General features: G+C 43.8%; 2 protein-coding genes across 6 annotated transcripts in view; one reads left to right on the top strand and one right to left on the bottom strand.

Moving 5' to 3' along the window:
- The window catches only part of LOC121505433 (E3 ubiquitin-protein ligase RNF123), a 252,243-nt gene that overhangs the window by 78,808 nt on the left and 150,982 nt on the right, over positions 1 to 22,453 (bottom strand). The gene's annotated exons all lie outside the window — the stretch shown is intronic.
- Positions 5,613 to 8,281, top strand: amigo3 (adhesion molecule with Ig-like domain 3). Its single transcript, XM_041780818.1, has one exon. The coding sequence runs from the start codon at positions 6,611 to 6,613 to the stop codon at positions 8,279 to 8,281; it is 1,671 nt and encodes a 556-aa protein (XP_041636752.1). The 5' UTR covers positions 5,613 to 6,610.

The raw sequence follows: 22,453 nt of genomic DNA, 5'->3' as shown, positions 1-22,453 counted from the left end.
ATTCAGAGATATTTCTCCACTCTAACCTGCTGTCTGTGAAAACAACCAGAGGAGAGAAACAGGAGGAGCGGACGAGCCTGGGTGTGTAAAATAACACATAACTTCACAAAAGGTCCCCAACTATGGTCAACTATTGAGCACAAACTGAGGAAAAAAGACCCAAATATACCAGAACATTCTGTCCTCGACAGTTAAATTATCACCCCATCCTTGTCTTTGAAGATCATGTCTTTATCTAAAGTTTACAAGTTATTCCAACCTTGCTTTACCCTCATTTGTACTATTTATGACCACATGAGGGAGAAAAGCTGTTAAAGAGGCGCCACTAGCCTCTTAGCTGGTGCTTAATTCTCCTCCATTCATTCTTACCAGCATGTAGGGATACGGAGCCATGGTCAGAGAGACTCAGAGACGATGGATGTTAGGATAAGAAGAGAGACAGAGACTTCTGACATCAGGGCACTGACTGTTAATGTGTTAATATCTAAACCAGCGTTACTCAACCCTGCTCAACCAAAGAGCCACATTGTTGAAAATACCTTTACAAGAGCCACAATCTAAGTGGTGGAAAGTGGCCAAAAAAAGCTTGAAGTAGCAACAAAAATAAGTAAAAGGAGGCAAAAATGGTCATAAAGCAACACAAATGGCTGAAAAGGAGCAAAAATGGGGAGGAAAACTTGGAAAAAAAGGGTCAGAAAGTAGAAAAAATGGGTGACAAGTAACTGAAAGATGAGTAACAAGTGGTGAAAAAATGGTCCAAAAGTGGCAAAAAAAATGGCCAAAAAATGAATGAAAAGTGATAAAAATGGGAAAAACGAGGAAGAAAATGGTAATTAATGACAAAAGGTAGCGTAAATGGGATAAAAGTGGCAAAAAATGGTAAAAATTTGAAAAAAAGTGTCAAAATTTGGCAAAAAAAAGTAGGTAAAGTGGTTTTTAATGGCAAAAGGTAGCTTAAATGGGCAAAAATGGGGAGAAAAATGGTGAAAAGGGGCATAAAAATAAACCCTTTTTCAAGGTTTTCTGGGGGAGTAATGTTTCAAATGAAGACACAAAGAGCCACATGTGGCTCCAGAACCACACGTCGAGTATCACTGATCTAATTCAACGATGTGCTTTTATTTTGAAGGATATGTCTCCATCTCTTTGTTCCATTGCATTCTTATTTAATCTCAAACTGCTTCGTTTTCAGTGATAACGTCTGATTACGACTGAATAGTGAAGAAATGTGCGTGGCCGTTTGTCATGAAGGATGCAGAGGTGGGTCCTGATGATGATCATCATATTCACATCAAACTTCCATGAGTGAGCATGAGCCTAGAGAAGCATACCTCCTCCATGTGTGCCAGGTCTAAGGAAGGGTACCGGTCTTCAGCCCGGCTCGGGTTCACCCAGCGTGAGTGTGTCCTAACAGACGTGAGGAAAGCAGAGTGCTGATGTTCCTGCTGTAAATATGAAAACGTCTGCATGAACGTGGACAAACAGCCATTCTTGAGGAATTAAACAGGCTAATAATGATCAGATTAACTATTAATATGCCACTATATCTGCTTATGGGTGCTTGTGGGTTAAATGAAGCAAATCCAGCTTCAGCTGACCTCCGTCTCAGCCTCTTTAACCTGATAACTGAAGGTTAGACTCAGGTTAGGAATGATTATGCTAATGAAAGGATGTGCATAACTAAGAGTGTGTGTTTAATACGGAGCTCTTCAGATTAACACGAGCACAGTAAACATCCCAGAGAGAGGGACAGGTGATGTCCCCTCTAATGAAACCTTATCTGAGCAAACAAACATGGAGCAGGACTGCAGCGTGATTAATGACTACAGGATGGAGATAACTGAGCATGTGCAGAGGCGTGGTTTCACCTCAGAAACATGGGGACAAGAGTTACAGGTAGAGGGCTCCAAATCCAGCCTGATGTCTTCACATCTGCACTGATTTGTTTTTATTGTACAATGTGTCTAAAGGAAGTTTTCCTGCATGTGGGAAATAAGCAGATCCTGTAACAGAACTTGATCTTTTATGGTTGTCTGACTGAGATCAACTTTTTATTAAAAACAGACAGGTGTGGGAATGTAGGGAACATTTTTAAAACTTCCTGGGGGTAATGACATATAAAGTGAAGGCTGGACTCTTGGAGAAATCTAGAAGTTTGTATGTCATTAAAAACATCCCTACCCCATACCTCAGGAACATTCTGGGAAGGTTCAACGGCATTTAAAAAAAGGATTCTGTCCAAAACTATCCCTGACATCTATCACAGGAGCACGGGGCTGTTCATAGCTGCAGTGTTATTCACACACCTCACTGGTAAACTGAGTTACAGCAGCAGTGGTAACTTCATCAGCTAGAACTCCATTTTTCACATGAGGAAGTCGAGGCTAAGACCAGCTAAAGGCAAAGTCTTTGCAGATAAAAACTCTGATGACAAGTCAGAGACACTAAAACCAGAGAAAATGTTGGTGCTGGACCGTAAACCATCGCCACAGTTATGGTCTGATGTTAACATGGCAGTGTGACCATGGTTTACAGAATGTATTTACCTGAATTTAAAATAGTTTGCAGAACAGGATTTTACTTTTACTTTTACTTTTTTTAATAAGATGGAAATTTATTTTAATTTAAGAACAGGAATATGCTGGTTTCATTCAGTCTTTAAAGAAGACGAGAAAAAGGAAAAAACAATAGGAGTACATCACCAGAGACTGTAGAATAAAGACACCTGAGTCAGGGAGCTCAAGTCACTGGTTCATCAGGATTCCTGGCTACTATTACACCATGAAGACAAAAAAACACTCAGATTAAAGATTACTGTAAAGTCTAAGTCAGAGGATGGAGACAGAAACATCTCCAAGTCTCTGAACATCCCCCAGAGTTCAGTTAAATCCATCATGAAGAAATGAAGGAATATGCCACATGTGTAAATCTGCCTAGATCAGACCGTCCTCACACACTGAGTGGGCGTGCAAGAAGGAGACTAGTGAGAGAGGACACCAAGACACCTATGACTACTCTGAAGGAGCTCCAAGCTTCAGCAGCTGAGATGGAGAGACTCTGCAGACAACAACTGTTGGCCGGGTTCTTCACCAGTCAGAGCTTTATGGGAGAGTGGCAAAGAGAAAGACACTGTTGAAGAAAACTCAGATTCAATCTGGACTAGAGTTCACCAGAAGGACTGTGGGAGACTCCATGGTCAAGAGGAAGAAAGTTCTTTGGTCTGATGAGACCAGAATGGAGCTTTGAGACCATCAGACAAGACGCCAAACACTGACATCACCACAAACACACCATCCCCACTGTAGAGCACACTGGTGGCAGCATCATGCTGTGGGGATGCTCCTCAGCAGCATCATGCTGTGGGGATGCTCCTCAGCAGCATCATGCTGTGGGGATGCTCCTCAGCAGCATCATGTCGTGGGGATGCTTTTCAGCAGCATCATGCTGTGGAGATGCTTCTCAGCAGCATCATGCTGTGGGGATGCTTCTCAGCAGCATCATGCTGTGGGGATGCTTCTCAGCAGCCGGTCCTGGAAGGCTTGTAAAGGTAGAGGGTAAAATGAATGCAGCAAAATATAGGAAAATCCTGGGGGCGAGTCCAGATGTCTGATCCGGACTGAGACCTGTCCACACAGACTCAGAGCTGTGACTGCAGACAGAGAAGACTCTACTACACTGTTTATTGACGTTACTGTCTTCACTTTGACATTAAAGATTTGTCAAAAAAGCCAAATTAAAATGATTATGATTGATTTATAAAACCAATAAAAGGGTAAAACTTTCAGGGGGTCACTACATTTTATTAGCACTTTTTTGTTTACATGCATCAGAGATCATGGATAAACACTGGTTTTTATCTTTCAGGCCCTCATTGGAAAATTACCACCTGATATCTCAACCTTGTTGGAGTGGACTGCTGGTAGCTACACGACTCGCTCTCCTGATCTGTTACTTCTTAAAGTTCCTGGCTCGTACTGAACTTGGTAAAACAGCTTTTTCCATTGATGCTCCAAGCTCATGGAACGTCCTCCAACAAACTCTAAAAATTGACGTTCTTCCCTCTCTTTCCCAGTTCAGGACTTTGATTTCTAGCCTCTGTGTTTCACATTGCAACTGCTCTACCTGATTTGAATTCATCTACCTTTGTCACTGATGATGTTGTTTACAGTGATTGTTTCTGTATACTGGACTTTGTTTTGTTGTGCTGTGGTTTTAAAGTGCCTGTAATCTCAACAGCATTGAAAATGAGGGAAACCTCAATGTCCTTTTGAGAATAAATAAAGGTTTGAAATGAAGTGGAATAAAATATTCCTCTAAGAAGTAGAAATTCCCAAAGGAGTGAATGGACTTCTTACTGACTCCCTTTGTAAACATTTACCAGTGAAACGACCACATCAGTCCGGGTCCGTGTTCAGTCTACCACATAAACATTCAACATGTTTGTCAAACTGCTCTCAGCACTGTGGTTAAGAGTGACGTTTTACACCAAAGTAAGCAGTCGTGGCTTTCTCATGTGCATCTCTCTGCAACCAATCAAATTAGCTCCAGGATCTCCCTCATTATGTTCATCCTGTGGCAGCAATAGAGAGAGGGAGAGATGAAAACAACAGTGGGAGCGTGAGAGCCTGGAACAGTAACAGAAATAGACAGAAAGCGAGAGGAGCAGCGAGAAGAGAAGGACAGGAGGAGGAGGAGGAGGAGGAGGCTTTGAGAGGGGCGGAGGATGCTGAAGGGAGAGAGGGGGAGGAGGATAAAGCTGGAGAGAAGGAGAGGAAGAGAGGAGGAGCTGGGAAAGCACCAGAAGAGGCAGCTCACAGCTCGCTGAGGGCGAGTAGTAGACGTACGAGAGCTCAGGAGTCAAACAGTGACATCTGGAGTGGAACTGCTACAACTTTCCTCTCTGCTCACCGCTGTGCTGAGGAGGAAGGAGGAGACGTGGAGAGGAGCTCACAGCTGCATACTCTGGATTTCCAGATTTCTGAAGCCTCTTTCCTCATCTTTTTTTTAAATTTGTCATCCTCCCACATCTCGGAGAAGAAAGAGGAGCGGCTGTGCAGAAATTAGCCGGAGGAAAAAACAGAGAATGAGCAACAGAGCTGAGCGTGAAGCTGCTCATGAGCCCAGTGAAGTGGAGTGGACAGGATGCTGACTTCTTTGAAAATCTGATCCGGGCGGGCTGTGGGCGGCAGACAGCTGGGGCAGTGATTCACAAAAAAAAAAAAGGACGACTTGGCGTGAAAACAAAGACATGCTACAACTACAGAGGAGATCAGGCATCACGAGAGGAGAGGCAGTGAGCTCATGAGGGAAACTTGAAGCTTTGTTTACTTCATGGGAGTTTAATATCTGCTTAAAGCTCCAACCAGGAACTGGGACCATGTTTAGGTGGTTTTAGAGTCGGGGACTTACAATCAGGAAAGACTTCTGAGTGTTGGAGGTACAAAAGTGCAGTGATGGGCTAAATGGATCAACAGCAGGTTAGACTCTCTTGGCTTTACTGAGTTTCCCAGCTGGAATAAAGCCTCTCTGAGTGATGGGACTTATAAAGCACATTTCAATCGTTCTATTGATCCCTGTTCTGTAATCTGATGCCAAAATCTTCCTCCTTTCTTCCCCTTTTACAGCTCTGAGTCGAAGCAGACAAACAGCAGATTACAGAGCAGAAGGAATGACTCTGTTTACAGCGGCACATCTCGGCCCGGACTTCACAAACTGTCCTTTTGTTTCCTCTTGTTTGCTCTCCAGATGGCTGCCGTGCTGGCAGGTGGATGCACATGCGATCCCTTTATTCAGCGTTTACCCGGTTACACAATAAACCAACGGCGCAGGAGCAGGGGCTGAAGCTTAAACGGAGCAGAGCGAGCGAGCACGCCAGCACGGTGGCGTTCTCTAACCTGCAGCTTCACCAAACAAAGCTAACGAGCCCTCTGTCTTGGATGTGAAATGATAGCAGGCTGAGAGTGAGGGCGTTTAAATATTTACATACTGGCCCGTGGCACAAACACAGGCAGCAGCAGAGGGCCCTTCTCAGGAGTGATGGAGGAATGAAAGACAGGCATGGAGAGTTCAGCGTGCTGAGCCGGGTGTCAAAACCTGACGAATGAAAGTTCATGAAGGATGTTAGACATTTAGAGCACCAACAGCTGCTTTTATTCATCAATATTCCATCAGTCAAATATGGCACTAATATTAGAAATGTTCTCCATCGTTTCTGCAGACACGTGCTTCTAATCCATACTACTGCTCTGCATTAAAAACTGCCATTAAACAACTAAAGAAGAAGAAATCACAACAAAACTGAAGTAAAACTGACTGTAGAGATGCTAAAGCTGATTTCACATCCTTTAACTTAAGAATCTATCACTTTTATTGAAGATTAATTGAGTAAATTATTAATTCATTGACTATTTCTAAAGTTAAAACTCACTGTGACTAAAATGCTAAATCAGTTAGCCTGTTAATGGCAATTTCCTAAAGTGTTAGCATCAAGCTAATGAGCCAATCAGGTCCATCTGCAACAAATCAGAGTTTCACCAATTAGTACCTAGAAATGCACATCCCTACTGATCAGTTTGACTAATCCGGCTCACACAGCTCTCATGGTGGCATCATGCTGCACGCCCATGCTAACACGGGTTTCCTGCAGGCTGCGGTGTCTCCAGCTGCGGCGGGATCCTCGCCGTCCTGGTGGTGCCTCGTGGTGTTGTTAGTGTGTCTGCAGCTCCCGCAGCTGAGCCCCGCGCAGCCCACCATCTGCTTGTCTCAGGGCTCGCCTGCAGCAGGAAGATGCCTCTGTGCCTCCGATATCGTCAGCTGCACCGGCAGCGGTCTGGAGCAGGTCCCCGGAGAGGTGCCGCCCTCTGCGGTCACTCTGGATCTCAGTCATAACCGGATCGTGCAGCTGGAGGGAGGCGGTTTTGAGGGACTCTACAGACTGGAGACATTACGGTTAGCGCACAATCGTCTGACTTCTATCCAAGCGGGGGCGTTCAGGAACACCTCCGGGACTCTGCTGAGACACCTGGACCTGTCGTCCAATCAGCTGCGCGTTCTGGAGCAGCATTACTTCCTGGATTTACCGGGATTGGAGGAGCTGCTGCTGTTCAACAACCGGATCGTCCACGTGGAGAGCCGAGCCCTGACAGGACTGGTCAGCCTCCGGAAGGCCTACCTCAGTCATAACAGACTCACTGACTTCCCCTTCTTCTCCCTGGCAGAGCGCAGCCACCCTCACCTGTCGCTGCTGGACCTGTCCTCAAACCGCCTCCCCAAACTGCCCCTGGAGGATATATCAAACCTACCCGCGTCGGTTCAGAGAGGACTCTACCTTCACAACAACTCGCTGGTGTGCGAGTGTTCCATGTACGCTCTGTTTCGGCACTGGGAGCAGAGAAACTTCACCTCGATCACGGACTTCAGACAGGAGCATACTTGTCTGGTCTACGGGATCCAGAAAGGGACGGTACGTTTCTTCCAGCACGACCGTTTCTTTGAGAAATGTGACTTCAGTGGGATGAGCGGGCTGCTGAAGTATCAGGAGAGCAGCGTGTCTGTGAGCGCGGGAAAGGCGCTGCTGCTTCACTGCGTGACCACGCTGACCGGGCAGCACGTCACCTTTCTCTGGGTGTCGCCCAATCAGGAGTACGTGGCGCCACCGGGAAACAATGGCTCCTTAAAGATGTACAGTAATGGGAGCCTGGAGATCGTGGCGGCAAGAGCAGAGGACTCTGGGATCTACTGGTGCATGTCTCTGGACCAGCAGCACCAACGGAACGAGACTCTGGAGGTGAATGTGACCGTTCTGCTGCAGACCGACAGCGCGCCGCACGAGTCCTTCAACACGGGCTTCACCACCCTGCTGGGCTGCGTTGTCAGCCTGCTGCTAGTCCTCATGTACCTGTACCTGACGCCCTGCCGCTGCCCCCCCTGCCGTAAAGCCTCCGCCCCAGCCACCGCCACCCCTAGCCAGGGGAATGAGGCTGGGGTGGGGAGCGCCCAGTCCTCCATCCTCACCCCAACCCCGCCCACCACTACCGAAGGCCCGGGCCGCAAGGTCAGTACCAACAAGCATGTGGTGTTTCTGGAGCCAATCAAAGAGCAGCAGAATGGCAGACTGAGGGCGGGGCCAGGGGCCGGTGCCGTGATGCACGGACACCTGGGACCCGGTCTACTGCTAGGGCCAGAGCAGACCTCAAAGATCCACAACCAATCACAGCAGAGGGCGGGGGAGACGGACTCCATCATGTCCGTCTTCTCTGACACGCCCATCATGTTGCCATAGCAACATGACAGCCTGAGAGAGACACAGACTGGCACCACCACCCCCCTCCCTCACCTCCTCACCCCCCTACCCCTGCACTCAACCTGAGCAAAACCAGTACTCAACTCTGACCTTTACTGAAGAGCTCCACAGTCCGGTTCCAGAAGTAAAAACCACATTCATGTTCTCTAAAGGGGGTCTGGTTAGTCGCCATGGCATCATAACCATCCAGGGTAGACTCACCACGAGCTAGCTGAGGGTAAAATGATGATTTATGTTCCTGTAGAAGGAGCAAATTCATCTTAGAGGGAACACTTCATCAGAATTTTACTGGAATTATAATAACGCCGTCTGTGATTCCCTTAGAGTCTCTTTAAGGTAAAACTGGTGTTAAAGATCCATTTCAGGCATCGTTTTAGTTTAAAGAGGGCTGCTGAGATTAATCGCATTAATCAGGATTAAATAACGTCCACAATTAGTGCATTCATTTCTTAAAATCAGGATCAGTTGCAGCCACAGTGATGTAAATAAGTCTGCACCGCTCCTTAATGTCTGGTTTACCTTTATAAACTTAGACAGCTCAGACGACCAATCAGAAATCACCTGCACCCTGTGTGATCAAACATTTACCTTAAAACTTCTCTATTATTCATTTTCAATCCATAACAAGTTCCTTTTCCTGTGGTTAAGTTCCTGTTATTATCTCTGATCTATAACAGCAGAGCTTTATCCAAACAGGAAGTCCTCAGTTTAAGAGAGCAGAAATGCATGAAAGAACGCAATAAATAATAATTAGTAAACTATATCATTTGACAGCCTTGACTGAAACATTTCGCAGCAGTGATGTCCTGAACATATCTCAGCCTTTTACCATGTTTATAGTTTTCCAACCATTTTAATAACATTATGATAAAATTAGATAACTGATGTGTGTTCATGGCTCATGATTGGCTGATGTCTGATGTTTAGAAACAGGCCGATATCAGCTAATACTGATGTTACTGAGGCTTCTGTGCCAGTGTTCATTTTATCGACTAAAAATATTTGTCGACAGCCTGTTTTTCCATGATATTTCTGTGATATTTCTCCACTGTGGGTAAATCTGTCTAAAACAATTCATCTGTATTTATTCTCCCTCTCAGCTGTAGAAAGCAGGGACCCCAGGTTTGGCAGAGAACACACTACCATGACTTGGTACCAGATTTAGGCAGGAGAATAAATGCTTGGACTAAAATGTGAGAACTTTTATGGACTAAAATTAGACTAAAGCTAAAAAGGCTAGAAATGACTAAAATGTGACTAAAACTAAAATGCATGTCATCTAAAGACTAAGACTAAAATCTAAAATAGCTGCCAATATGAACACTGTTCTGTGCATGCCTAGACAGGACACCAAGCTGACCTCCTTATTGCTGACTACTAAAGAATAACAGAGAATAAGAGGGCGGTCATGTGACGTCAGAAAGAGTGACCGACAGAAGCCAGCATGGTTAGGAGAGTAAACAGATTTATCTCAGATGTAAAGAGTTATTTTTTTAATAACTCCGTGTTGATGATGTTCCCCGTGGTCAGTCAGATCCTCCGCTGACAGAATCTGTTTATGGAGCCGTAACAGTGCGTTAATGATGAAGCTGGACTATAACAGCAGATACAAGCATTCAGATAGTGATGAATCTAAACCCCTCTACATTCTCTTTCCTCTGACTACGGCGGTTTTACAGGGAAAATGGTCGAATCCATCGAGATTTATCTCAGATTTAAAAAGGGAGGGTTTGTAAATCAACCTGATTTCTATTCGGTGAAATTCTGGCGTTATTTCCATGAAGTAAACGTTGCTATCTGACATTATAACAGTTTAAACAACATCATAGAAAAGCTGAGAGATGTACGTGAAAAACTGTCACATCAAAAAAATAAATAAAATTAACTAGTGTTAAAACCAAACCAGACTAAGAAATAAAGCCTTGGCGTGTTGATGTTTTTTTTTTATATATTCTGAATTTTTGCAAACAGGTTTAACAGGCGCAGAGCTTAATATTAACAGAACTGACTCCGTTTCACATCCATGTGTATCTTCAGTTTCTGCTCTGTTCTTAAAATCAGCTCCCTATAATATCAGGAGCCCTGATTCAGCAGTGTTACAGAATGTTACGGCTGAGCAGCAGGGTGGCGTGCTCAAAGTGGCGTCAGTGCATGGCCTCCATTACTCAAATAATATCCAGCCAATCAGAGAGTTTGGTGGGCGGGGTGTTAGGGATACTGGAGAGTGAAAACAGAGCAGGAAGAGAAGAGAACTCACAATGGAGCTGAAGCAGCACAACTCTTATTTTATCAGTGACTGGTAAAATAAAACAGCAATACTGATGATCATCGAAATCCTAAACATCGGCGAGCGCTCAACTCACGCCATTAAAGCACAACTAGAACAGATGACATCATTAAGAGCAAAAAACTACAAAGTAGCAGGAGAATCACAGTGCACTGTGGGATGTGTAGTTCCTTCACTTCAGGGAAAAATAATGGAAACACAACAGGACTCTGGCCTTTAATTTAGTAATAATGCAAGATTGCAACTGTAAGAATCCATAAATAGAATCATGAGTCGACTCACTCTCAAAAAAGAAATATTTTCCAAAAATTCAAATGTTTCTCTTCTGAAAGTCGAGGTTCTTCTACAAACGTTAATAGTGGTTCTAATATCAACTTTAATTCCTTTCCACAGACATTTCAGAAAAATTATAATTATTAGTAATTATGATTGCACAGCCTGGCATCACGATTGCAATTAGATTTATTGAGCAGAACTACATTTTCTTTGTTTTTTAATCCTGTTACCATCAAATCAAATGTTTTAAAGCCTTGGAGCATTAAAGGAGCTGGTTAGCTCAGCTCAAAGATGAATTAGAAGTTCCACCTGGTGGTTTTACGCCTCCAGTTCCAGGTTTCCTAAAGCTGGACTGTCAAAGTGAAGCAGAGGGTCGAGGAGAAGGCTGGGCTGTTTCTGTGTCATCAGCAAAGCTGCGTATGAGGCCTAAAGAGCGTCACCTTTGACCTCCTAAATCTCACCAGTTCATCCTTTAGTCAGGAGGAGCACTGGTGCAAGGTTTGATGAAAATACATCCAAGTCAGAGTGATCTGAGACCAGACTTTTAGAGGTGCTCGGCTCTTTAAAAAACTGTGAGGTGTAGAGGTCTAGACTATAGCGCTCTGCACTATTTTCACTATTACTGCAGGAAACCATACCAGTCCTGTTCTTTCAGATGTTCTGCCATTTATTAAAGAAGTGACTTATTTACCCTGGATCCTGACATGGTGCTAGTGTTAAGACTTTAGAGACGTGCAACATTTCTCTCAAATAAAGAAACCGGTGGGGCTCTAGTCAGGGATGCTAAGAGGAAATTTAGTGGGGCTCCAGCACTGCTACCAGGGGTCTAAAATGGTCAGAGTGTTTTTGACTTATCCTGTTTACAAGGAAAGGATTGAGTCTCATGACCTGCACCTTTGACCTCCAAAAGGTCATATAACATCCTTGGGTCAGGAAGAACATTCATGTAAAAACCCCTCAAAGTGTTCTTGAGATGTTAACAAAGTATGAGCACGGACGGAGAACCCTGAAGAACCCTGATGTTCCAGCCTTGGCCATCACTGGTGCAGAGACAGTTAACGGGTTACTGAAAGGCTTGAATGGGACGTTTACTTCTGGAACCAGAGCCACTAAAAAGTGGATGATCACTGCGGAGCTCTGTTTGAATTTTCTTTGCAAGGCTTTGAGGCTTTTTTACTGCCTGATGAAACAAGTGCAATTCTTATTCAATTCAATATTATTGAATACCAAATATTAGTGATTGATATGTTATCGTTTGCCCAGGTCTGCCCTCGAAGCCCTGCAGCCATGAACCAAGTCACTGTGACAGGACGGGCTCACACAGAGAAACAGGGTAGGGGTTCAGACCTGTCAGGACTCAGACAAACCAAAAATAGAGACGATACGAATAAAGCTTCAAGGCCCAAGGTGGGAAAATGGAGTTAAAAGACAAACGATGTGAGAGCTGTTTCCCCGCCAACACGGCGAGCATGGGCCGACACTGAGAGCGCCCTGGGCTGTCCCTTTAAGCACGGCTTGTACCTTTAATAATAAATATTCGCTACAGATGCCTTTTTTGTCTCAAACAGAGATGTAGACAGGAAAAAAAAAAAAAACATGTTTGTAGAGCTTTCCTGTCTTTTAGTCAGACCAACCTGCGTAGTGTAGCTCTGTCCGTGTTTTAGAGTAGACAAGCGAAGAAGAAGAAGAGCTTTTAGAGTAAAAATAGATTCAAGGTTTGATTCTGTCCTCCTTCATCCTCCTCCTCCTCTCCCCTGGAGCTTGATTACCGTCATCATCACCATCAGTCAGAGCAGAAGTTCAGGGAAACAAAAGGGAAATAAAGAAATAATATATCAATGCAGAACTCACAGAGGCATCAGCTGGAATTATTCATGCTGGAGAGGGAGTGTTTGAACGCAGGGATGGGCAACTCTGGCCACCGGGAACGTCACAGGGAATTTTTTCTAGAGGAGGAAATCTGACAATCTGACAATCTAAACTCAGAAATCCACGTCAGATATCCTGATTCTATCTCCATCCCATGGGGTATTTTCTACATCCATCCATGCAACTCTCATAGACGTGTTCGTTTTTTTAAATGATGCTGATTGGTCGGGTCATTCTAGGAACAAGCCAATCAGGTTGAAGCTTAGATGGATCCACCCGATGACAGGCAAGAATCTAGACAGGCTATCGACTTTGACAGGTTCAAATGTATAAACATATCACCTCCATCAGACTGTAGCTGTATCAGGAACGAGATGTTTATGCTGAATTAATGAGGTAAACAAAAATAAAGCAGATAAAGCTGCTTTCTTACTTGAACCGTGTCCTACCAGCAAGCAAACGTTAGTTATCCCTTTGCATCATGCAGCATTAGGAACAAGGTCTCCACTCTGCATTCATTAAATATCATTTCTGTCTGGACCAGAACCTCTAGTTTTTACATGTCTGAATTCTTCGACAGTCTTTGGTCTGAATGGAGAGAAAAGTCAAACACAGATGGCGGTACTACATGCCGATATAGGTGGCAGTAATGCTCTCTGAAACAACCAACAAAGAAGAGGAAGAAACAGGCAAAACAAAACACACAAAAAAGAAAAGTTCACTACGCGTCCAGTACCAGAGGAGCGGCGAGATCCGCCCACTTTGTCCTCCTCTGGTTGTCTCCGGGTGTTTATTTGGAACAAGATTTAAAAGCAGAGCGTTAGCGACGCTAATACATTTAAAGGATGAGCAGACGTGGAGAACAGAGGCTGATTCAGACGCTCCACTTAGACTCCACCCATCCTGTGTTTACATCAGCTGTTCTGAGTCCTTCACTGACCAATAGGAGTCAGGATTTTACACCGCATAGAGAAATGTGAGCCAGTGTTCTCTACCTCCTCATATCTGCATACGTCCGTTAAAGTGCTGTTAAAAAACAACGATGTTGCCCATCCCTGGTTTAGCTCATTCAGAGAGGGTTTACTAACCAGCATTTATGATTCTGTTCAGATTCATGGTTGCTAATAAAGGTTTGTTTGTTTGAATGTACAGCAGGATGATCGGGACAGTCAGAGCGGACATGTTTTTGAGTTTTAATGTCTGAACTGTATTCACTGACCCCCCCCCATCTATGTGTTAATAAATCTCTGTATCAGGACCATCAGGTCAATGTCTGCTTGTTTTTCTCACACAGACACAACCACACACCAGTGCACGCCTAGCTGAGTGTTTGCATGTGTCCCCACAGTCTTTACATATCCAGCCCTAACCAGGCCAAATCTGAATATTCAGATTCACAGACTTTATTTACCCAGAGGTTTATCATCTATACCAGGGGTTCTCAACCTTTGCTGCCCACGACCCCCCAAAAAAAGGTGCCAGAGACCGGGGACCCCAAAATAAAGGTGCTAGAGACCGGGGACCCCAAAATAAAGGTGCTAGAGACCGGGGACCCCCAAAATAAAGGTGCCAGAAACCGGGGACCCCCAAAATAAAGGTGCCAGAGACCGGGGACCCCCAAAATAAAGGTGCCAGAAACCGGGGACCCCCAAAATAAAGGTGCCAGAAACCGGGGACCCCCACTGGACCTGAAGGTGGCTGAACACAGCCATGAACATTCTGGAACAGTCATGTGGAGACAAGGCTGTGCATAAAGCCCAGCGCTTTATGGTGCCCAGCCAAACTGGGGGCCCATGGGGGTCAGCAAAACCATGGTCCACAGTAATCTTAAGATGTGATATCCACATTTTATATTTATCCTGAAAAATAACCACTCCTATCAAAGAAACAAAAATAAAACGGGTAAAAATAGCTAAAATGGGTTAATAATGGGAAAAATGTTGGAAAAAGTGGTGAAGTTGAATTTTAAAAGTTGCAGAAATGGTTTAGAAGTGGCAAAAATGGGCAGCAAAAAAGTGGTGGAAAGAGATTAAAACTGACAAAAATAGGTGTTCAATGGAAAAAAACGTGTCAAAATTGATGGAAAAAAAATGATGAAAAGGGGTAAAAAATGAGACAAAATTGGTGTAAAGTGGCAACAGTGTAGCTGTAAAAATATTCTTAGTTTTTTTGGGCACCTGGAACCCCCTCCCAGTGTCTCGTGACCCCCAAGGGAGTACTGACCCCAAGGTTGTGAACCACTGCATTAGAGAACTGTCAGTACAACTAAACCCCTCCCACAGCGCAACTCTATATGGATGGCTCTAGTAACCACAGTGGAGGCAGCCATTAATGACAGCTTTCAGTACAAGCAAACCCAACTCTGTACTGTAGGGCTCTGAAAGTAGGATCAGCCAGTCAGACAGTCAGTCAGTCAGTCAGTCAGTCAGTCAGACAGTCAGTCCGTCAGTCATACAGTCAGTCAGTCAGTCAGTCAGTCCGTCAGTCATACAGTCAGTCAGTCAGTCAGTCAGTCAGTCAGTCATACAGACAGACAATCAGACAGTCAGTCAGACAGTCAGACAGACAGACAGTCAGTCAGTCAGACAGTCAGTCAGTCAGACAGTCAGTCAGTCAGTCAGTCAGTCATACAGACAGACAATCAGACAGTCAGTCAGACAGTCAGACAGACAGACAGTCAGTCAGTCAGACAGTCAGTCAGTCAGTCAGTCAGACAGTCAGTCAGTCAGTCAGACAGTCATTCAGTCCATCAGTCAGTCAGACAGTCAGTCAGTCAGACAGACAGTCAGTCAGACAGTCAGTCAGCCAGACAGTCAGACAGTCATTCAGTCATTCAGTCAGTCAGTCAGACAGTAAGTCATATAGTCAGTCAGCCAGACAGTCAGTCAGACAGTCAGCCAGCCAGACAGTCAGACAGACAGTCAGTCAGACAGTCTGTCAGTCAGTCAGTCAGTCAGTCAGACATACAGTCAGCCAGCCAGTCAGTCAGACAGTCAGTCAGCCAGCCAGTCATTCAGTCAGTCAGTCAGACAGTCAGTCAGTCATACAGACAGACAGTCAGTCAGTCAGTCAGTATTACAGACAGACAGTCAGACAGTCAGACAGTCATTCAGTCAGTCAGTCAGACAGTCAGTCAGCCAGCCAGTCAGCCAGCCAGTCAGTCAGACAGTCAGTCAGACAGACAGTCAGTCAGACAGTCAGTCAGCCAGACAGTCAGTCAGACAGTCAGACAGTCAGTCAGACAGTCATTCAGTCATTCAGTCAGACAGTCAGTCAGACAGTCATTCAGTCATTCAGTCAGACAGTCAGTCAGTCAGTCAGATAGACAGACAGTCAGACAGTCATTCAGTCAGACAGTCAGTCATATAGTCAGTCAGCCAGCCAGTCAGTCAGACAGTCAGCCAGCCAGACAGTCAGACAGTCAGTCAGCCAGCCAGTCATTCAGTCAGTCAGTCAGACAGTCAGTCAGTCATACAGACAGACAGTCAGTCAGTCAGTCAGTATTACAGACAGACAGTCAGACAGTCAGACAGTCATTCAGTCAGTCAGTCAGACAGTCAGTCAGACAGTCAGACAGTCAGTCAGCCAGACAGTCAGTCAGACAGTCAGACAGTCAGACAGTCAGTCAGACAGTCAGTCAGTCAGTCAGACAGTCAGTCAGCCAGACAGTCAGTCAGACAGTCAGACAGTCAGTCAGACAGTCAGTCAGCCAGACAGTCAGTCAGTCAGCCAGACAGTCAGTCAGTCAGTCAGACAGTCAGTCAGCCAGACAGTCAGTCAGTCAGTCAGCCAGACAGTCAGTCAGTCAGCCAGACAGTCAGTCAGTCAGTCAGACAGTCAGTCAGCCAGACAGTCAGTCAGACAGTCAGACAGTCAGTCAGACAGTCAGTCAGACAGTCAGTCAGTCAGTCAGTCAGTCAGACAGTCAGTCAGCCAGTCAGACAGTCAGTCAGCCAGTCTTTCAGTCAGTCAGCCAGACAGTCAGTCAGTCAGTCAGACAGTCAGTCAGCCAGACAGTCAGTCAGACAGTCAGTCAGTCAGACAATCAGACAGTCAGTCAGACAGTCAGTCAGACAGTCAGTCAGTCAGCCAGACAGTCAGTCAGACAGTCAGACAGTCAGTCAGACAGTCAGTCAGACAGTCAGACAGTCAGTCAGACAGTCAGACAGTCAGTCAGACAGTCAGACAGTCAGTCAGACAGTCAGACAGTCAGTCAGTCATACAGACAGACAGTCAGTCAGTCAGTCAGTATTACAGACAGACAGTCAGACAGTCAGACAGTCATTCAGTCAGTCAGTCAGACAGTCAGTCAGCCAGCCAGTCAGCCAGCCAGTCAGTCAGACAGTCAGTCAGACAGTCAGTCAGACAGACAGTCAGTCAGACAGTCAGTCAGCCAGACAGTCAGTCAGACAGTCAGACAGTCAGTCAGACAGTCATTCAGTCATTCAGTCAGACAGTCAGTCAGACAGTCATTCAGTCATTCAGTCAGACAGTCAGTCAGTCAGTCAGATAGACAGACAGTCAGACAGTCATTCAGTCAGACAGTCAGTCATATAGTCAGTCAGCCAGCCAGTCAGTCAGACAGTCAGCCAGCCAGACAGTCAGACAGTCAGTCAGCCAGCCAGTCATTCAGTCAGTCAGTCAGACAGTCAGTCAGTCATACAGACAGACAGTCAGTCAGTCAGTCAGTATTACAGACAGACAGTCAGACAGTCAGACAGTCATTCAGTCAGTCAGTCAGACAGTCAGTCAGACAGTCAGTCAGCCAGACAGTCAGTCAGACAGTCAGACAGTCAGACAGTCAGTCAGACAGTCAGTCAGTCAGTCAGTCAGTCAGTCAGCCAGACAGTCAGTCAGACAGTCAGACAGTCAGTCAGACAGTCAGTCAGCCAGACAGTCAGTCAGTCAGCCAGACAGTCAGTCAGTCAGTCAGACAGTCAGTCAGCCAGACAGTCAGTCAGTCAGTCAGCCAGACAGTCAGTCAGTCAGCCAGACAGTCAGTCAGTCAGTCAGACAGTCAGTCAGCCAGACAGTCAGTCAGACAGTCAGACAGTCAGTCAGACAGTCAGTCAGACAGTCAGTCAGTCAGTCAGCCAGACAGTCAGTCAGACAGTCAGACAGTCAGTCAGACAGTCAGACAGTCAGTCAGCCAGACAGTCAGTCAGTCAGCCAGACAGTCAGTCAGTCAGTCAGACAGTCAGTCAGTCAGTCAGACAGTCAGACAGTCAGTCAGACAGTCAGTCAGACAGTCAGACAGTCAGTCAGCCAGACAGTCAGTCAGTCAGCCAGACAGTCAGTCAGACAGTCAGTCAGTCAGACAGTCAGTCAGTCAGACAGTCAGACAGTCAGACAGTCAGTCAGTCAGCCAGTCAGTCAGTCAGACAGAGCCTTCTGTAGGGCTGACCTCAGCACTCAGCTAAAAAGCCAGTGTGTGGTTTAAAGAACTTCTTATTTAAATAGTGTTTAGGTATTCTGACAAGCATACTGACTGGTAGTGTTTATCTATATCATAAGAATACCACAATGGTGCTGGTGATCCTGATATTGTAGGTTAAAATAATCATGATGTGAAATTTTTATACTTTAACATCTCTACAGTCATACAGTTTTTTTTTGTGGGGGGGGGGGGGGGGTCATGCTCAGGCATGGTACAAAACAATTCTCTTAATGCATGCTCCTCTACTACTGGCTGTTCTTCATGTGTATGATTGAATCACTGAGTACAGCAGTATTTTACATGAGTGTGTTTTATTTATGATGAAGGGTCAGTGTTTTCCTGATGGAGAGTGGGAGGTCACAGATATTCTACCACCAGCTCCTCTCTCCATTAAGGAAAGTGTGTGTGAGAGTGTGTCCATGATGTGATGTTAGCATGCTAGCTGTGTTGGCAGTTTTATTTCCCTTACACAATCAGAGATGTATGTCCTCTGAAGCAGTGGTTCCCAACCTGTGGTCCAGGACTGAGGGCTTCATTAGCAGAGGGGACTAAAGCACTCACATGTGATTGTCATGCTCCATTTTTAAACTGGAGGTGGACCAGAGGATGGAGCTGATTCAGGGATGCCTGATACTGGAGATTTATTCTTTTTATTATGTCCTCTAATTGTGACATCATTTCTTATGTTCCCAGATTCATCACAACACTGAAAAATCACAATAATGTTAGACATTTACATGAAAGTTCAAACTAAAACATGGTGGGATAAAAAACAAAGTCCAATCTTCCATGAAAAGTAAGATTGACAAGAAAGGATGGAGCTTCAATAGAATAAAGGATGGAGCTTTTATGGAATAAGAATGGAACTTTTATAGAATAAGGATGGAGCTTTTATGGAATAAGGATGGAGCTTTTATAGAATAAGGATGGAGCTTTTATGGAATAAGGATGGAGCTTTTATGGAATAAGGATGGAGCTTTTATGGAATAAGGATGGAGCTTTTATGGAATAAGGATGGAGCCTTTATAGAATTAGGATGGAGCTTTTATGGAATAAGGATGGAGCTTTTATGGAATAAGGATGGAGCTTTTATGGAATAAGGATGGAGCTTTTATGGAATAAGGATGGAGCTTTTATAGAATAAGGATGGAGCTTTTATGGAATAAGGATGGAGCTTTTATAGAATAAGGATGGAGCTTTTATGGAATAAGGATGGAGCTTTTATAGAATAAGGATGGAGCTTTTATGGAATAAGGATGGAGCTTTTATGGAATAAGGATGGAGCTTTTATGGAATAAGGATGGAGCTTTTATAGAATAAGGATGGAGCTTTTATGGAATAAGGATGGAGCTTTTATGGAATAAGGATGGAGCTTTTATAGAATAAGGATGGAGCTTTTATAGAATAAAGGATGGAGATTTTATGGAATAAAGGATGGAGCTTTTGCAGAATAAAGGATGGAGCTTTTATGGAATAAGGATGGAGCTTTTATGGAATAAAGGATGGAGCTTTTATAGAATAAGGATGGAGCTTTTATAGAATAAGGATGGAGCTTTTATAGAATAAGGATGGAGCTTTTATAGAATAAAGGATGGAGCTTTTATGGAATAAGGATGGAGCTTTTATGGAATAAGGATGGAGCTTTTATAGAATAAGGATGGAGCTTTTATAGAATAAGGATGGAGCTTTTATAGAATAAGGATGGAGCTTTTATAGAATAAGGATGGAGCTTTTATAGAATAAAGGATGGAGCTTTTATGGAATAAGGATGGAGCTTTTATAGAATAAGGATGGAGCTTTAATGGTTTCTGTTTTGGATCAATTTAAAAACAATCTCCCAGCAGGAATTCGGTTTTCTTCAATCTCGATGGAAGCTGAATAAAAACTGCCTCACAAAAAGAAAAATACACAACAGCTGCAGTTACAACTCACAGTGATGGATCATTTATTGGCTCTCCATCCTGGCTCTGTTCATTTCCTCCGTTTCCTTCTGCGATTATTCAAATCAACAGGATACCAGAGAACGTCACAAAGCGCCTCTGCTGCCGTAAATGATGGAGGGAAACGCTGGTCATTATGCAGATCCTATAAGGTGGTTTACACAGCGAGGAGCAGGCCATTACTCTCTGGAACAACAGAAACGCTGAGAGAAAGCTTTAAAAAGACGGGATACAGAGGAGGTCCCTTCGTCCTGCAAACAGCGGTCTGATCATTAACTGAATTATAAAAAATCTGATGAGTCAGCAGTTTAAATAGAGGCTCAGTGAGGGACGGAAAGATCCAGGTGTTTAGAAATGCTTACAGGCAGGAAAAGCTTCAGAATCATCATAGTTTTAGTTTTCTCTAGCTTTAAATAAATCTATTAAAAACTTCAATGAGACAGAAATGACCAAAAATGAACGAGAGACTCAGAGATACCACACAGAACCTTCTAGACCCCGGTACTCTGTGTAGACCATCCTAACTGCCCTCTCATTGGTCAGAGACGTCAGATAGGACCGTCAGAATATTCAAAGACTGAAATACCTAACTACATGTTGTTAATTATACAGCTATGCTAAGACAACCCCAGTTCCAAAAAAGTTGGGTCACTGAGTAAATGAATAAAATCAGAAGTCTACCACTGTTAAATCTCATAAACCCAGATCTGATTCACATTAAAACAGAAACAACACATCAGATATCAAACTGAGACATTTCAACATTTCAGGAAATAATTAGCTCATTCTGAATTTGATGGCAGCAACACATCTCAAAACAGCAGAGGTCGGGAATTCTAAGAAAAAAAACTGAATTCTGACTTTAATCTCGTCATTCCGAGTTTCTAATAATTTTGGCTTTAATTTCAGAATACTGACCTTGGTATCAGAATTCTGGTTTTATCAGGATTCTGATTTTGAGATAGGAATTCTGACTTTGATTGCTGAAGTAGGGATGTTCCAATGCCACTTTTTTCCTTCCTTCCTTCCCGATATGATTCCGATACCAAGGTATTGGGTCCGGTTTAAAGCGCTAACATTTAGCATGGCTAAAGGAAGCAAATATAAAGCCAAACCAAACGGTATTGGATCGGTGCATAAACTCATGTACTCGCCAATACCTGCATTTAAAGCAGTATCGGACGTACTGGTATCAGGATCAGAACAACCCTAAACAGAATCCTGGCTTTGATCTCAGAACACCGTCTTAGATATCCTGATTCCGACGTTGATCTTGGAAATCTGGCTATTGAGCTCAGAATTCTTTGATCTTTGAATTCTGGCTTTAATCTTGGAATTCTGACATTAAACAAGGAAACCAGTATTTATCAGACTTTGAAGAAAAAAATTAGTGTCCCCCCCAACAAAAAAAAAAAAAAAAACCAAGAACCCAGAATACTGACAAAAACAAAAGAAAACCTTGTCCCTGACCTATTCTGGGTCCTGACTGTAAGTTTATGAAAGGCTGCTCTAAAAACAACCATAGCAGAGAAGGATAAAGTTCTCTCAAACCAGAGACGGCTCCTGTTGTTCACAAAAGGAACCAGATCTTGGAACCAGCTGGTCCATGAAGGACTTCCCATGATTCAGATTTCATCATCTTGAACTCAGCTATCATTCAAACCAGGGCTGAATGATTTGGGAAAATAATCTAATTGCGATTGTTTTTTTACCCAATACTGCGATTGCGATTTAATATGCGATTAATTCTTTAGTTCCTCATGCCATGCATTTTACAACAAAAACAAGCAATAATTAATTCTTTACTATATAACGACACAAAATTCAATTAAACTAGGCAGAACAATTTCTTGAAAACATGATGATTTTTTACACATTTTGCAAATTTGATATGAACTGTTGTATTAAAGGGAATGACATTTTTAATATAATTCTCATATTTAATTAAAAAAAATACAAAAATGAAGAAAATAGGATTTTTTTGGACACAATTCTAAAAATATGGCACTAGAATGATTGCATGATATGTTATGCATGACATATCTGCTGCAAATAAAGTTCTAAACAGAAATTCAGGCATTAATTTCAGGTTAAAGAAGTATTGCACCTTCTGCAATTTGAAAATTGCAGCAGGCCACATTGCGATATAATCTAATTGGCGATTAATTTCTCAGCCCTAATTTAAAGTACATCAACATGTCCCTGAAAAGTATTTTTATAACAACAGGAGGGAGAAAAGCTGCTATAGAGTCACTGCTAGCCTGTTAGCTGCTGTCTGATTCTTCTCCCTTCATTCTTATCAGCATGTATATATACAGTATGTGTGTATATATATATAAATA

The sequence above is a fragment of the Cheilinus undulatus genome, linkage group 3, assembly GCF_018320785.1.
Source record: "Cheilinus undulatus linkage group 3, ASM1832078v1, whole genome shotgun sequence".
NCBI classification, from domain to species: Eukaryota; Metazoa; Chordata; class Actinopteri; order Labriformes; family Labridae; genus Cheilinus; species Cheilinus undulatus.
Note: the sequence above shows the minus strand (reverse complement) of the source record. Positions and strands in the feature narration are given on the sequence as shown.